The sequence below is a fragment of the Malaclemys terrapin genome, chromosome 23, assembly GCF_027887155.1.
Source record: "Malaclemys terrapin pileata isolate rMalTer1 chromosome 23, rMalTer1.hap1, whole genome shotgun sequence".
In the NCBI taxonomy this organism is placed as follows: Eukaryota; Metazoa; Chordata; order Testudines; family Emydidae; genus Malaclemys; species Malaclemys terrapin.
In genome coordinates this window covers 10,663,303-10,680,955 of record NC_071527.1, presented here as the reverse complement: position 1 = coordinate 10,680,955, position 17,653 = coordinate 10,663,303, and the positions used below count along the sequence as shown (strand labels likewise).

At 43.7% G+C, this 17,653-nt stretch overlaps 1 protein-coding gene across 2 annotated transcripts in view; it reads right to left on the bottom strand.

Annotated features, from left to right (window-relative positions):
* The window catches only part of LOC128828173 (adhesion G protein-coupled receptor E3-like), a 32,555-nt gene extending 15,675 nt beyond the window's left edge, over positions 1-16,880 (bottom strand). The window contains exons 1-4 of one of the 2 annotated variants that reach the window (XM_054012604.1): positions 16,750-16,880; positions 8,931-9,247; positions 5,800-5,865; positions 1,618-2,832 (exon numbers count right to left, since the gene is read on the bottom strand). In XM_054012604.1, the coding sequence (XP_053868579.1) occupies positions 1,618-2,785 (1,168 nt within the window). In that variant the 5' untranslated portion in view covers positions 2,786-2,832; positions 5,800-5,865; positions 8,931-9,247; positions 16,750-16,880. The remainder of the gene's footprint in view (positions 1-1,617; positions 2,833-5,799; positions 5,866-8,930; positions 9,248-16,749) is intronic. The other variant, XM_054012603.1, reaches the window with a different exon arrangement.
* Between the last annotated feature and the right edge of the window lie 773 nt (positions 16,881-17,653).

Below are 17,653 nucleotides of genomic sequence, written 5' to 3'. Positions count from 1 at the left end.
CGAGGGTCTGGTTCTGCTACAGCTCCTAGCTATGGGAGTTCATCCCTCAGCTCAAACAGTAGTGGGTCATACAGTTACAAAGTCCTGGGTTTCATCCTTGGTGATAACCAAGATGACAGTTGTTACATCTATAGTCGAGAAGTTTCTCTTCCCAGGAACTGTTCTAACCCTGCTATTGTACTTCAAAAAGGCCTGAGTCTCAGCAAGGTATGTCTGCACTCGAAACACTAAAGTGGCACAGCTGCAGCTGTGCCACTGTAGTGTAGACACTGACTACAGTGGTGGAAGGGTTCTTCCATTGCTGTAGTAAATCCACCTCTGAGAGCTGGTAGCTAGGACAAGACAAGAATTCTTCTGTTGACCTAGTGTTGCCTATGCTGAGGCTTAGGCTGGCTTATGATTGACTGAAGTTTCAGGTGTTGAGCAGGCCTCAGTTACACTAAAAGCCTTATGTTGCTCTGGCCTGGAAAAGGTGATTAAACTGGGTGTAAATGGCTCCTAAGAATGTTCCCTGTGGAGGGACCCTCCACAGCTCGTGTGGAACTGGTAGAAGGGCCTTTACGTGAACTTGGCTTCATATGCAAGGCAGATCAAGGATGTGGTCAGAATGCACCATGCTACAGCTACTTTCTGATTTTCAGGGGCCATGAGAAGCAGAGGGTAAATTACAGCATCCCTCCATGGTCCCAGAATGCATAGAGCACAAAGGTGGTTTAAAGCTACCTTTTCCTCCACCCTTTCTATTCCCTGCCACAAGCACAGGAGTGGCATAAGTAAGAATTGGGCACAAAATTCTCTTGGGTACCCAGAGGGCATTACAACCAAGTGTAGGAGGAAAAGTGCAACAGTTCTTAAACCAATTCAGAACAGCTGGCGAGCATCTGCCTACAGGGCTGCCCAAAGGATTCATGGGGCCTGGGGCAAAGCAGGGGAGCTGCGATGCTTCTACTCACCTAGCGGCGGTCCGGATCTTCAGCGGCATTTCGGCGGTGGGGGGGGCTTTCAGTCGCTCCGCGTCTTCGGCAGCACTGAAGGGCCCCCCACCGCCGAAATACCGCTGAAGACCTGGACCACCGCCAGGACAGGGCTCGCGGGGCCCGGGGCCTGGGGCAAATTCCCCTCTTGTCCCCCCCTCTGGGAGTCCCTGTCTGCCTAACTGCATGAGCTGGGCTGAAACTAGATCGGTGCAGCTCACACCCCTGAGAGACTTAGTTAAGGTGTCCTGAGCCCAGTGTCGACACCATTAGGTTGACAGAAGAATTCTTCCATCAACCTAGATACCACCTCTCAGCAGGTGGATTAACTACAGTGATAGAAAAACCCCTTCCATCGCTGTACCAAGTGTCTACACTACAGTGCTACAGAGGCACAGCTGCGGCGCCGTAGCTGTGCTGCTGTCACTGCTGTAGTATGGACATAGCCGGAGTAACTGTGGCTAGTGGTGGCCTAGGATGCCGTGCTGGGCCAAATTCTCAGCTGGTGTAACTCAGTGGAGCCCCATCAAAATCAACAGACTTTACACCAGGCCCATGGTTGCCTCCCTGGTTGTGACACTGTTTTCTTTGCAGCATGGACACAAACTGTGGTCAAAATCGATTTAAAACCCATGCTACTCACTCTTCCTGCAGGAACCCGGAATCCCATAGCTGTCCATGGCGGCAGTGCCAACACTCAGGAGCGCAAATGGAGAGCTGGGATGTTCCACAGCATGGGATCTGATGGCAGGTGCAAGCGTATGCATGCTCCAAACGAACTCAGAGCCAGGGACTCGGTTCCACACCACATCCCTTACAGGCTGATTGTCTAGGATGATGGCGCCAGTCTCTGATGTATTGGCCACCATCAAGGCAAAGTTCTCGAAGCCCTCCTGGGCATTTATAGAATACATCTGGCAGTAACTGGCAACATCTGGAACATTCATCAGAAAGGCGTGGGAGGAATTAGGGAGAGGTGCACCCACGCTGTAGAACACCACCTGGATGCCCACATTAGCAGAGATGTAGACTGGGATCCAGGGCTTGACAGGACGCTGGAGTACACTGCCTCCTGCTAGAGTAACAGTCTCTGCCTGTTCCCCTAGTTGATACAACACAGTTGTGTTCCGGGAAGCAGTGATGTAGACTATTTCATCTACTTTCTGCCTGGGTAAGGGAGGAACGATGTATTTTGTACCCCAGCTGCAAACTGGTAGGAGCTGCTCAAAGACATGGTTGCATTTAGTGTTATTACAAAAACACCTCTGGCCAACCAAGATGGCCACTGGCTTTTCTGAGACAATCCTGGTGCCAGACAGATCTCCTATGCCTTGAAACTGGATGCCTTGGAAAGCGTGGAGTTTAATTGTCAGTCTGGAGCCAGTGGAGTTGTCCTGTATTAGGTAATGTAACTTGCCTTTCACATGGACCTCCACGGAGTTGGGCTCTTGGTATGTCATAACAGAGAACTCTGGGTAACTATCTAAGGATTCTGTAGAGGGAGTCACTATGTAGTGTTCATTTCCCAAGCTGGAGACAGGATACAGCACAGTGGTCTCAGGGCTCACATGTTTGTTGCTGACGGACACTACTGAGATATCTTTGTCAGCCTTGACTAGGACCACATTGGAGAAATTGGTAGTGCCCTTAATTCCAACTGACTCTGGTAGGCTGACCCGCACCATCTCTCCCCAATTTACCATAATCTTCTTATCAAACTGGTTATTGGAGATGGAAACAGACACTGAAGTGAAGGCAAAGTAGCCAGTAATTTGCACTTCAAATTGATTAGAGTTCCCACAGTCGTCCATGTAGGAGGTGATGAATTCTCTTCCTAGAGTCTCAGTCTGACATGTGCCTGCAAGGAAAAATAGCAATAAAACATTGCAGGTGGAGAGAGAGAGATAGAGTAAAAGGGGCTGGATCAACTTTGTTCAGGCCAAAAATTAAGGCCCAGCAAAAAAGAAAAGGAGTTTGAAAACCTTAATGCAGCTAGAAATCTTTCCCATTATACTTTTAATCTACATTAAAATATTTTTATTAATAGTAAACATTACTTTAAATAATGAACAAGCACAACTTAGACAACTTAGAACCCAACAAAGGCCATGGAACCAAACATGACTTCGGGGAATGTTCCAATCTGGATCTGAACTCCATGATTGTCCCTGGTCTTTATAATAGTTCAGAACCTGAATCCTGGATTCAAACCCTCATGGAAACACAGAAAAATTTCAGATCCAGATGCACACTTAATGATTTGGACTCAGCTCTAAGAATAATTGTTTGCCCTTCCCTAGCACTTCCTGCTGTCTAAGCTCAAAACACTTTACAGACAGACATTAAATAATTCTCAGTCCCACCAGGAAATGGGTCAATATTACTGTCCCCACTGCACTGAGAGGGAAACTAAGGGACAGAGAGGGTTAGGAGCTTGCTCAAAGTAACCCCACAAATCAGCAGTAGAACTAAGAATAAAACTCAGGTTTCCTGACTCTCAGTCTCTTGTGCTCTAACCATTAAAATCAATGCTGGGAAGAGAACTTTAGTCTGTTGTGTTGATAAGGGCAGGTGCCTTGGGCCTATTGGGCTGAGGTGATAATAAAACCCTTTTGTACTGTTACAACATTAAACACATAAGTGTGGTTTGGGGTCTTGTATCAAGTTATCACTGGCACCTTCTCCTGTTGCAACCACCACCATTAAATATATATATATATACAGAGAAAGAGAGAGAGAACCTTTTATTAAACACACATAAGAAACCGATCAATAAAATTACAATTTAAAAAGTTAAATAAAACTTTCATTTAATAAGTTTTCTTTATTTCCCTTTTAGTTATATAGGGCCAGATCCTCAGCTAGTGTAAATCAGTGTAGCACCACTGCCTACAACAGACCTTTGCTGATTTGCTGATAACCACCTGGGTGCCAGGTTTGTGGGGCCGTGGGCTCAGGGTGCTGTTTTTGTTGTTAGAGACAAAAGGGAAACCAGAATGTTTGAAGTAAAATGTTTCAGGTATTCCATATGTGGATTCATTTTTCACTAGCCTCTAGAATGTTGTGAACCTTTATAGGATCTCATGGAACCTTCCAGATTTTCTGAGAACTATATTTCCCTCCAGCCTCCTAGAATGTTGTCAGCCATGCCCTCACGACTATACACGGAGCAGGGCATCACCTACGGTTGGCAACATTCCAATTGCACAAAACTAACACACTGGCCCCGCCCCTTCTCCAGCTCTCCACCCCCACTTACTACAGTGCCTCGCTCTCCCTCATCCTCACTCACTTTCACTGGGCTGAGGCAAGGGATTGGGGTACAGGAGGGGGTGAGGGCTCCGGCTGGGGGTGCGGGCTCTGGGGTAGGGGTGGGGATGAGGGTTTGGGGATGCAGGAGGGGGCTCCGGGCCAAGACCAAAGGATTTAGAGTGCAGGAGAAGGCTCAGGGCTGGGGCAGGGTATTGGGGTGCAGAAGGGGATGCCGGCAATGGGAGGGAGTTTGGATTGCAGAAGGGGGTTACATCTTGGGGCAGGGGGTTGAGGGTGGGGGCTCCGGCCAGGCAGCGCTTACCTCAGGCACCTCCCGGTCGGTGGTGCAGTGGGGCTAAGGCAGGCTCCCTGCCAGCCCTGGCTCCACGCTGCTCCCGGAAATGGCCAGCATGTTCGGCCTCTAGGCGGAGGTGCAGCCAGCTGATTCTGCGCAGCGCCCCTGCCCACAGCTGCTGCCCCCACAGCTCCCATCAACCACAGTTCCCGGACAATGGGAGCTGCGGAGCTGGTGCTTCACTGATCACCGCTGCGCCTAGGGGCCGGACATGCCAGCTGCTTCCAGAGAGCTTCACAGAGACAGGGCTGGCAGGGCCTGCCTTAGCCCCACTGCACTGCCAACCGGACTTTTCAAGGCCTGGTCAGTGGTGCTGTCCGGAGCCACCATTGGCCCTTTTCGACCGGGCATTCGGTCGAAAACCGGACACCTGGCAACCCTAGTATCTCCAGTTAGTCTTATGAGACAGGGATAAATCATGCATACAAATCACACATCAATGTCATGAAATGAGCTATATATGCAATAAAAAATAAGGTATTTAAAAGTTTAACAAATGGATGCGGGGGTGTGTGCCATTTGGTCTAGGGCCAGCCCTGGCTGCCGGTCCTCAATGCCTCTCAGAATTTAGTTCCATTTGTAGGATTTTCCAGTGCTTCTAGTTTCCACATGAAATTAATCATGAACTCAATTTTCATTTGCAATCCTGTAATGCTAACAGCTTCTTAAAGGGGAAGCTGCCAAAAGGACAGGCCCAGAGTTACTTCATTCTCCCTTGCTCCTTTCTGACAGACCTCCAGGTACTGCAGTCCAGAATATGAAGTCTCCAGCTGGCTTTTCAGTATGGCCTAGTGACACTATTAAAAGACCTCTCAGTGGGACATAGCTGCAGAAAGAGGTTCTTGTCCACCAGGGGACAGAGTATGAGCAGACAAACTGGAATACCCTAAGAAGTGACAGAGGGACAAAGAGGGAGTGAATGAATAAAGGAACACAGAGAAGGAGGAATTATCCCTGACACCCAATCTTTCCTGTTCTCGAAATTCTGGGTTTTCCCTTCAGGGCCTGTTTAGAACCTGAGATGTACCCACCCCTTTGGGCATTCTACTACTCCTAATGACCCAGATGCAACGAAGCCGCACATTAGAGTCCAGCTAATGCTGCTGAGAGCTGCCAAGCTAATACCAGTTTCATTGCAGACACTCTATTTGTGACTTACTTATTATGGCCACAAAAACTTTACACAAGGCATTATGTTTCACTAACCTGAGAACTTACCAGTTGTGTTTGTCCTCTGGGCACTTGCTGGTGGTAGAAACCAGAACAGTCCAAGGAGGAAAAACACTTGAGAGAAGATGAACAAAACTTGTTTAAAATCTAAGATATGGCAATAAACAACACAGGGAGACATTACTAAATAAAGGATTTTAAGCAGCATTGTATGAGTCTGACCCTAATCTCAGTAACATTGGTGTAAATTTGGAATAACTCCATTGGTTTACTTTTATTGGAGTTACCCTGGATTTATCCTGGGACTTAGGAGATCAGAATTAGGATCAGGGCATTGGACCTCATTGATGTGGGGAGAATGGAAGCTAGGCACTGGATTTTTCCATTCTAGTCTCATCCTATGATGCTCTGTATAAGGCAGCTGGGAGGCTGGAGTCTGAGTGGCTTCCCGGTGCCCTGGGGCAGGGTGTGATGGATTCACAGGGTCTGGTCTATGCTGCAGCCTGTAACCAGTCCCTTTGGAGAGATCCCTGTAGTGTGCTGGGCCCCAAGGACCTACACGGTTCCACAGGGGCAGACCCGTGGCCTCCAAAACTAGGCCTTTGGGTGCCAGCAATCCCCGTCATTTTCCATGGCTCCCTGTAGTAAGTCCAGCAGAGTCAGACTCCAGTGGGAGGTTCCTTCTTTACTCCTTCAGGGAACAATGCTCTCAGTGAATATTTCAAGTAATGCCAGGCAGCCTTTTCAAAACCAGGTAAGAATGTATTAGCCACTTGGCCTACAGAATCTGACAGTTCTTACTTTAGCATAGAGAGAGGCACAGAATCATAGAATCATAGAATATCAGGGTTGGAAGGGACCTCAGGAGGTCATCCAGTCCAACCCCCTGCTCAAAGCAGGACCAATCCCCAACTAAATCATCCCAGCCAGGGCTTTGTCAATCCGGGCCTTAAAAACCTCAAAAACCTTAAAAAGCTCTCATTTCTTTTCCCCAGTTAATAAATCTTTACTTAGTTTATTACAGGATTGGCTACATGCTCTTTCTTTGGTGAGAGACTAGGGCACAATTGGCCTGGGGTCCTTTGGGACTGGCAGTAACCTGCATACTGCTGTGACTCTTGGTGTAAGGGACCATCTGTCACAAAGGGAGGCTCCCCTGGGTAGCGAGGTAGATCAGAGTGCCTAAGGGGACTGTCGGTGACTCCATGTTGAGGTGGTTCTAGTGCCTGAGGAGGTCACACTTATACTGGTTGCTGAAATCGAAGTATAGAACTCAGAACCAATCTGGGGTTTGTGCCCCGTTTCCTACCAGTCTGCCCCGAGATTGGGACTTGTGCCCTGGAGTCCCTGCAGGGCAGTTTGACACTCCCAATCCCTGCATTATCTTTGACTCCTCTCTGGGCCAGGTTAAGACATGGTCCATGCTGACCAATGCCAGGGCTCCTATGAGCCAGGCTGCTATGGAAACAAACCATCTTGGCTCTCTCTCACCATCTCTGTTCCTTTAGTTCCAGGTGTGTTTCCTGTGTCTCTGAAAGCTCAGCTCTAAACCCAGCCACCTGTCACCTTTCCCCTTTGTTCTCCCACTACCAAATTAGCTAGGAGGGTGGGCTTCTTAACTAGCCCCCAGCCTTCCTGGTCTCTTCCCTTTACTAGGGGTGCATACAAATTTTGTTATTCAAAAACAAATTCAAATCTTTTATTTTTTTGGCTTTGACTACCCTGCTGCAGCCACAACCGTTAAAGACCAAAGGTTGTGGCTGCAGCAGTAGTCAAAGCCAAAAAAATAAAAGATTTGAATTTGTTTTTGAATAACAAAATAGTAAATAAAAGATCTGGTAAAAAGAGAGGAGGACAGTGCCCCTGGGTCTGTGTGTTTAAGCTGTTACTTTACTAGGGGTGCATAAAAATTTTGTAAGCACAAAAGAAACAGTTACACCTTGTGTAAAAATTAATGTAACTAGTGTTGTAAAAGTTGAATTATGAAGGAAATTTGCATTTTCCCCAGAACATGTGCAGTGTATTTTTTTTACCCCTCCCCCAATAAGGTATTTGTATGCATTAACCTTATTGGGGGCGGCCAAACTACCTTATTGTGGGCGGCAAAACAGTTCCCCAGTACTGCTCTGCATCTAATCTTGCTATACAGTTAATAAGTTTAAATGGCATAAGCCCAAAAGAAATAAACGGCCCAATGGACAGTCCTTCTCCGACACCCCAATAGAGATTTTAAAAGGTCTCCTACCTCTATTTTGGCACCATAGGGTTCGAAGGGGAACGGTCCGCAGCAGTTGCTATTGTTTTAGCAGGCGTTGCTATTCCAGACAAGCCTCCAAATTGTAGAAGAATAACAAAGTTCTCACTCTTTTGGTTAAATACAGCAAGATTAGATGCAGAGCGGTACTGGGGAACTGATTTGCCGCCTTTAATAAGGTAGTTGTATGCCGTACTGGTGACTATAGTTTGGCCGCCCCAACAAGGTTAATGCATAAGGGAAATGCATTAGGTATGCACCGGTGCTGAGGGGTTTTTACCACTTTAAGAGGGGTTGTTACCGCCTCATAGTGTATTGAGTCCGGACATAAGGTACAAATGCATTGTGGTATTTAGAAATAGAGGCCTTGGGGGGGGGGGGTGCGTGTGTGTGTTGTGTTTGTGTGTTTACCAGTGTGAATGAAAGTTACCGGAAGTCGCCCAGAGTACTCTGCGAAGTCGTTTGGCTCGTGACCAGAACTACTCTAACGCAAGCCCGGTAACTAGAGAATTTTTAAAAGATCCGACCCACGGTGGCTGACTAGGCCTGGCATTGTCCGGCGAGGAAGCTGCCTGGGTCTAGGAGTGTGGGTACCCATTTTTCCCCCCCTTTTTTTGTGTGTGAGCTATTGACAGTTTAATTATCTTGCTGAATGCAAAGAGAGTGAGCAGCGCCGTCTCTCTGAGACTAGCTGACGCTCTTTGCTGAAAAGAGGTGTAGGAGCGTCGTGGCCATTTTTGTTAGCCTTTTTTGTGTGAGTACCCTGTAGGGAGAGATCCTTAGTTTTTGTGCCGCTAGCACGAACAGGGCATTCTCCCTGTGTGTGTGTGATTGGAAAATGGGTGGGGGACAGTCTAAGCATTTTCTCTTACCCCCTAAGGATATCCCAGCTTATTTTATGTACGTAGATTAATTGTTTAAATACCTGCAGGTTCTAGGACCAGAAGGGTTAAATTAAAATTCAGCTTGGCCCAAAAATAAAAAAAAAGTTGCTCTGCGTTCAAGGTTAAAACTCAACGCAGACCATCCTAAGTATAAAGAAAAACTGCTTTCGGCCCCAGCTGGCTGTAAAAAAAAATATAAACAAAGGCAAATCAAAGGCAATACAAGTTACAGGACTGAGATTACATTTGCAAAGCTTAACTGTCCAGTGAAATCCAACAGTCTGCCTTTGCGACCCTGGAGCCGGCGTGGTTTGGAAACGCTGAAGAAGCCACAGGCAGCCGGCCTGGACTGGAATCTCTAAAAAAACACCACAAAAAACCCCAGGGAGTAAAAAAACAGCCCTCTCAAGAGCGGAAGCAAGTTGAAAATTGCACAGCGCCTTCTCTGGACGTTATACACAGACGTGGCCAGTCTGGACGTATGTATGTAAGTATAAAAGTGGCTTAAAGCTTGGGGCATTAATGTTTTTTTTTTCCTGAGTGATGTGGGAGCATTTCCAACACTCTCTGTTATTGGTTTATTATTTTATTAATAAAGCTTTAAAATTCAGTCATAATGCACACCATCTATTTATTTTGCCCTTGTTATTTTATGTTTGCTTTCATAGATTCATAGAATCATAGATTATCAGGGTTGGAGGGGACCTCAGGAGGTCATCTAGTCCAACCCCCGGCTCAAAGCAGGACCAATTCCCAACTAAATCATCCCAGCCAGGGCTTTGTCAAGCCTGACCTTAAAAACCTCTAAGAAAGGAGATTCCACCACCTCCCTAGGTAACCCATTCCAGTGCTTCACCACCCTCCTAGTGAAAAAGTTTTTCCTAATATCCAACCTTAACCTCCCCAACTGCAACTTGAGACCATTACACCTTGTTCTGTCATCAGGTACCACTGAGAACAGTCTAGATCCATCCTCTTTGGAACTCTCTTTCAGGTAGTTGAAGGCTGCTATCAAATCCCCCCTCATTCTTCTCTTCTGCAGACTAAACAATCCCAGTTCCCTCAGCCTCTCCTCGTAAATCATGTGCTCCAGCCCCCTAATCATTTTTGTTTCCCTCCGCTGGACTCTTTCCAATTTTTCACATCCTTCTTGTAATGTGGGGCCCAAAACTGGACACAGTACTCCAGATGAGGCCTCACCAATCTCGACTAGAGGGGAACAATCACATCCCTCTATCTGCTGGCAATGCCCCTACTTATACAGCCCAAAATGCCATTAGCCTTCTTGGCAACAAGGGCACACTGTTGACTCATATCAGCTTCTCATACACTGTAACCCCTAGGTCCTTTTCTGCAGAACTGCTGCCATTCGGTCCCTAGTCTGCTTGCTTGGTATTGTTGGTGTTATATGTTAAAAATTGCATAATTAAAAATATGCCTACTCTCAGCCGCAATAAGTCTAAGAACCAAAAAGGGGTTTAGCATTCTTTTCTCCACCCCGGTTAACCAGAAAGGGTATCAAATAAATCTACCACAGTCATAGCAGGACTGGGCAATAAAAAAATTTAAAAAAAGCAAAGTTATGTACTTAATAACTAAAAGTAAGCAATTAAAAGCATAAATCATAAACCAGGCAGCAACTCAAACCTACGCCCAGGGGAAGTTGCAAGCCTTAAGACAGGACTTTCAAGCTAAAAAAAAGCACTGGCTAAGCAAGTTCCAGTCCTTCAGGAACTTGTCAAAATGTAACCATTTGTGCTCAGCATATGCCGTAACAGCAGTGTGTGTGCCACAAAAACAATTAAATAGTTAAATGCCAATGAGCCATGCGTTTTGCCCAGATAGCAAGCTTCACAAAGAAGAACTTGGATAGCCTTGTGACTAAAAATGTTTAAGGGAAGAGACCAGGAAGGGTGGGGGCTAGTTAAGAAACCCACCCTCCTAGCTAAATTGGTAGTGGAACAAGCCGGTGCCCATGGAAGGGATGGTTCAGCGAGAAAAGCAGAATCGGGCCCAAGCGGGCAGGCAACAAATAGAAAGATTGGAAAACAGGTTAAAAACTTAAATCCCCAAGACAATAATTAAAATGGTAAAATCTAAGTTGATTAAATGTCGTTTTAAAAAACAAGCAAGTAATTTTTTTTAAAAAAAGTAAAAAGTTAACTCTGTAGTTGCTAAAAAAAATCAAGCAGTGAAACTTGGTTAAAATGTCTGTAAGTAATCCAGGCAAAAGGTTATTTAAGTGAAATTATTTGACTATGAATAAATTAGTCGAATTTACTGAAGAACACTCCTGCTGTGTACAATCTGTATTTTATAAGTTTAAAATGAACTTGGTATTTTTTAAAGTTGCAAAACCGAGAATACTTTTGCCAGACACAAATAAATAGTGTTGTTTAATATGGTATTTAGCATTTAATCCTTAAGGTGACTTAATGCTTTACAAAATGTAAAATGTTTTAAATAAAGATCAAAGGTTGTGGCTGCAGCAGGGTAGTCAAAGCCAAAAAAAAAAGATTTGCATTTGTTCTTGAATAACAAAATAGTAAATAAAAGATCTGGTAAAAAGAGAGGATGTGTGGTCAAGCTGTCACTTTACTAGGGGTGCATAAAAATTTTGTAAGCATAAAAGAAACATTTACACCTTGTGTAAAAATTAATGTAACTAGTGTTGTAAAAGTTGAATTATGAAGGAAATGTGCAATTTCCCCAGAAAATGTGCAGTGTATATTTTAGCAGGGGTAAAAAATACAGATTGTACACAGCAGGAGTGTGCTTCAGCAAATTCGACTAACTTATTCATAGTCAAATAATTTCACTTAAATAACCTTTTGCCTGGATTACTTACAGACATTTTTACCAAGTTTCACTGCTTGATTTTTTTAGCAACTACAGAGTTAACTTTTTATTTTTTTTTTAATTACTTGCTTGTTTTTTAAAACGACATTTAATCAACTTAGATTTTACCATTTTAATTATTGTCTTGGGGATTTTAAATCCCCATGCTTATAATTACTTACTTTTTTTTTTTTTAACTATGCCCTTAAAGTTTTTAACCTGTTTTCCAATCTCTCTATCTGTTGCCTGCCTGCTTGGGCCTGATCCTGCTTTTCTCGCTGAACCATCCCTTCCATGGGCACCGGCTTTTTTCGCTACTAATTTAGCTAGGAGAGTGGGCTTCTCAACTAGCCCCACCCTTCCTGGTCTCTTCCCTTTACTAGGGGTGCATACAAATTTTGTTATTCAAAAACAAATTCAAATCTTTTGTTTTTTTGGCTTTGACTACCCTGCTGCAGCCACAACCTTTGGTCTTTATTTAAAATGTTTTAAATAAAGACCAAAGGTTGTGGCTGCAGCAGTAGTCAAAGCCAAAAAAATAAAAGATTTGAATTTGTTTTTGAATAACAAAATAGTAAATAAAAGATCTGGTAAAAAGAGAGGTGGACAGTGCCCCTGGGTCTGTGTGGTCAAGCTGTCACTTTACTAGCCGTGCATAAAAATTTTGTAAGCATAAAAGAAACAGTTACACCTTGTGTAAAAATTAATGTAACTGGTGTTGTAAAAGTAAAATTATGAAGGAAATGTGCATTTTCCCCAGACCATGTGCAGTGTATATTTTAGCAGGGTTAAAAAAAATATACACTGCACATGCATCTAATCTAATTAAATGCAAACTTACCATGCTATTTAATTAAAATCCTATTGGGCTCTAAGGGGCACTATAAGTAGTGTTTTCTTTCAAATCACTATGTGTTTAAAAGCAGGAGTTAAAAGTAAAAGGCAATCAAAAGTCTGGGAAAGTTAATTGTGTCCCTTTTTAAGTAAGAATCTTTAAGCTGTGAATAGCTTTGAATCCAGAAGCATCTGTACTAATGCTAATTATCTAACTAATAAGGTAGAAGCCACTGAAACCTGGGCTGCCTATGCAACAAATACAAGGAAATATGGGGTAATTCCTCTGTTTTTCCTAAACCAACAAAAGTATTTGTATATAAAAAAAAATATTTTAAGCAATGACTAACTGCCCAGAAGGGGTAGACCTCTGTTCTTTTGTCTTTCAAATAATCAGAGAAACCTGATGCCAGCTGAACAACAGTCAACATACCATGCATTTACGGGCACAATGGGAATTATTTCTGTGTTCTGTGTCCTGTCTTGTGGTGTTTGTCTTGTGGCCAGAATTGTTGTGTTTAATATTTTCATAAGACAGTCTAGTTCAAAATTAAATAGAAGGGTTAAATCAAAATGCAAATATTTGTTCTATTCAACTTGAAATACAAAGTGTTTGGTTAAATCAGGAAAATGTGATATACCAAAGTCTAATACATTTGCTTGGAAGCAAGGACATGAAAGGTTAACTCACTCCCCATATTGCACATGGGATCCTTCTGGTTACCTCAAATTTCTAGCCAGAGGGCTGGAGAAAAAGGAAAGGTTGGACACCAAAGATTGTACCGAGTGGACTCCTCAAAAGTGGGTGTGCTTGTCCTGGTTTGTTGCTCCAAAGCTCTGTATAGAAGTTATTTTACTAAAAAGGTGTACATGGCATACACTAAATAATAAAACTAATGTACTGTATAATGGCAATATGTATGTGTTCATTATTTTTTAAAAAGTATATACGTAAAAAATAAAACTTTCCTTTGTAAATTAAAAAAAGCCAAAACAAAAAAAAAAAGTTAACTAAAAAAAAATAGCTAGCAAGCTCAGTCCAAAGATAAGACGCTGGCCCCATTCAAAGACACTGCTTACAGCTAAGACTTGGCTTACAACCAAGAAAAGGGGGGGCTTGAATGAGCCCAAGCAACTCTAAAATCTGCAAAACACTGCCAGGCATTAATGAAATGTGTTAGGTTTCTTTTCTCACAGGTAAAAAAGTGCTACCCAAAGACCCTAGCAGCCCTGCCATTCATTGAAACCAAAAGACTGAGTCTACATAAAGTCCATCAACGAAAGACTGCTTTGGCTCCATGCTGGAAAGGCCCTTTCCAAATCCTGTTAACCACCAACACTGCTATGAAGTGCCAAGGACTACCTGCCTGGACCCAGGCTTCTCACTGTAAAAAGACCCCTCCACCTCGGGAGGACTCTCTGACTGATGATCAGCCTATTCCTCCTTCTAGCTCTGTTTTTGCAATTAATGGGTTCTATAGCGAAGCGGATATGATGGCTGTTCCTGGAATTTGCACTGTGTTATTTGGTCGCCCAATTAGTAAACAATCAAACGAATACCCAAAGAGTTTGTTCTGCCACTGGAAATTTTACCTGCATAGAAATTATTCCAGTGAATAATAATGTTACCTGTTCCTTATTGCTATACACCCCCTCTTATGCCGTTAGTATTAATGCCTCCCTGAAGTACATAACCAAGAAATGTGGTATAGTACTACACCAAAAAAAAAATGTATTAAAATATCGATGGACTGTAATTAACACTACATTAGGGACTGTTAAATTTTCATTGCCTTTATACAGTTTCCAGATCACCTCTACATACCCAAATTGTTCATGGGGGACTGCCATTAAATTAGCACAACAGAGGTTCTTTCTTCTAAAAAAAAAAAAACATAACCAGATCTCTATGGGATGGGGCCAATAGTGCAGCAGCAGTTTAAAATATTTTTAAAAACCAAAAACATAATGAAAAATTGGGGCAACTAAAGAAGACCACTGGCCTGAATTCTGGGGCACAGCTATCCCACGTACAGGCTAAAGTTGGTGAGTTACATGTTATTTTTGCCCTTGGTTCTATGACCTAGAAGTTGCTGACAGAGATGGTAGTGAATATCACTGAGGCTGGGAAGGCATTGCAGTGGGATCTAGCATGTTCAAAAATTCAGGATTTCCTGAATGACCAGCTAATGGCCATTTGGAATGATCTAGAGCATCAGGCTTGGCCCACTGCCCTTACAGACACATCAGGAGTACCATCTGATCTGTGGCCATAAAGACATACTTGGAGACTTTCTGGGTGGAAGTGCGGACGTTCTCAGTGCTCCTTCCATGCATATGGACCGGTTGGGCGGGTGTGGGCTCCCACATACCGAATCCTGCCGGGTCCATGAAAAAAATGCATGTGGAATTGGGTAATTCACCAAGACATCTCGGAAATTAGACTACCTGGTATGCCCAATCAAGTTTTAGTCAGTGCTCCTGGAATTACACCTGACATTTAAATGGGGTTAGAAAGTCAATAGACATTTTGGCCATTAGAACCCCCACATCTTCAGTGTATCCGTAAACTAAAGCCAAAACAAGTTGTCACTGTTCATGACTGCATTTGCTAAAAAGGTAAAGGACAAAAAACTACCCTGACAGGACACTTACTTTTTCAAGCTAATGATAGCTGTGTGTATGTTAAAGCCACCACATTGCAATACATATATTTTAATCTCAGCACCACTGCAGGCAATCATATTATTTCCTGGCCTGCAAATAGAATTTTGCAAGTAGTCCTTAGGTTCCCAATACCCTTTAATTGGACTAGCTTAATGCCTAATCGATTTCAAAATTTGCTTTCACTGTTACCAAAGGTTCAAAAAATCTCTAAAGTACAAGGGCAAATTCACATGCTTCAAAAATATATATCAAGTTGAAAAGAATGCCTTTCATACAGCTTATAAAGTGTCTATTTTATGCACTAGGTATTATGTATTGTGCTTTATAACTAAAACTGTACAACAACCCTATCATATTATCATTATGAAAATGTTATTGCTTGTGTTGTTATTAGTTAGCTTAAAATTATGTTATTGTTATTGTAAAAAACATAATAATAGTAATACCTTTCATGTTCATGCTAATCATCTATTGTCATTACATCCAATCAAAACTCCTAAGGTTAAAGCATCTAAAGTAGAATCTAAATTCCAAAACTTACAACAAACATTTTCAAATTTTTATTTGTATTACTAGTAATACAAAACGCGGGGTTGTGGAAGCAGAGCAAGGCCTGACAAAAATGAAAAGGGAATTTCAAATGCCATCAGTCTTTTTTAGCACGAGTTAGGCTAACTGTAACCCTAATAACTCAAGATTTGTAAAAACAAGAATTGTGTAAGGCGAGTGGAAAAAAACTGTAAGAAGTTGTTGCGACCTTGTGTAAATAATGTGTAGCCAATGTGGTAGACTAAAGTCTAAATAAGTAAATATATATATATATATATGAATGACCTATGTATAAACAAAATGCAGCTGTTGCTTATTATTGTCTGTAACAAAATGTATAAATGCTTGCTGTAATTGTTTACCTGTTAAAAGACCTGCCTAGGAGGAGGAGACCCTGTGTCCTAGTGCACTCTCTCCCTTTACGCAATTGCTTAAAAAAATAAAGTATCTAACTTTGCTGTACCCAACCAAAAGAGTAAAAACTCTGTTATTCTCCAACACTGTCAACCTGTGAAGCCCAACTGGTCACAGAATGTCCATCTACACCGCGCAGCAGCCTGCAGCAGCAAGACTCAGAACCATCTCGACAGACTCGGGCTCGTGCGACTGTGCTGAAAGTAGCTGTGTACACAGAGCTTCTAAGTTGTGGCTTGGACGGGAGGTCAGGCTAGGGAGGGGGATGGGCCTCGGCTGGTCCAAACCACAACTTAAAAGTGTGTCTGCACAGCTATTTTTATCATGGTAGCACAAACCCGAGTCTGTCAAGGGTCCCTGCCACGGGCTGTGTAGATGTCCCCTGATAGGCCAGGGAACCTCTGAAATACCTGAGGACAGAACCCTTCTAGCTTCCCCTCCCTGGCATCTCTAATAAGTTGCCAGCTGGCTACTCCCAGCTATTCTGAGGATAGCGGCTTGCCTGCCACACTCTCCCCTACATCATGGCTCTGTCATCACTAACTGGGTTCTACTTACCTGGAGGAGATGCAAAGCCTCGGCGTCCCATGGCTGTTCAGAAGACAAGTTCTGGGATTATAACCCTGGCAGCTTCCTTATTAACCAGAAACAAGACCAAAAGCAGAACTGACACACACTCAGTCACAGCATCTTCCTCTTTAGTCCCTTTGTCTCTGGAAACAGAGTCTTTGAGCCAAGTTCACCTCACTGGAGTCAGTAACTGATCCCACTAAGGGGATGGGCCCTTTATTATTTATTATCTTCCCTAACCCCTGCAGTGTGCTGGTTGCCCTCACAGGGAAACAGAGAATCAGACAGTCCTTATGCTCCATATCTCTTAGCTAAAGGGGTACAAGGCTCATGCTTTTAGTGCAGAAGATTTTAGGTACAATCCCTGCTGACCCACAGTGGAATGTGTCTTAGGAGGAGGCCCAGAGGAGGGAACTGGGGAAGGAATAGTGGGGGTACAGGAATGTCTCCTAACCAGTCACTCAGGGCAGAATGCCCAGGATACTAGGAGAATGGCTGGGTCAGCATCTGTGCACCCAGGCACTCAGCTTGTGACCCAGGTTTTGAGAAGGAACTGTGTAACTGACCTCCTGGAGGGGAGCAGTCACACAGCTGACTTCTCAGGGACAGAGAAAGGGGTGGCGAAGGGTACCCCAATCCAGGTCCCAGTTTTTCAGGATGCTATTTCTGATAAGCTTTTGGAAAGTAACTGTGTCTCTGTAAATCAAGATGCAGCCCCAATGCCTGTGATAACAGAGGAGATTGGACAAGGAAATTGCCAGGTGATAGTCTTCCAGAATAAAAATGACCCAACTGAAAAAGAAGGGGGTGTTTTCCCCCAGGCTGGTGAGAGACAGGGAGCAATTATGGGAAAGCCGCTGGGAGAAGGTAAATCTGATCAGATGAACCTGCT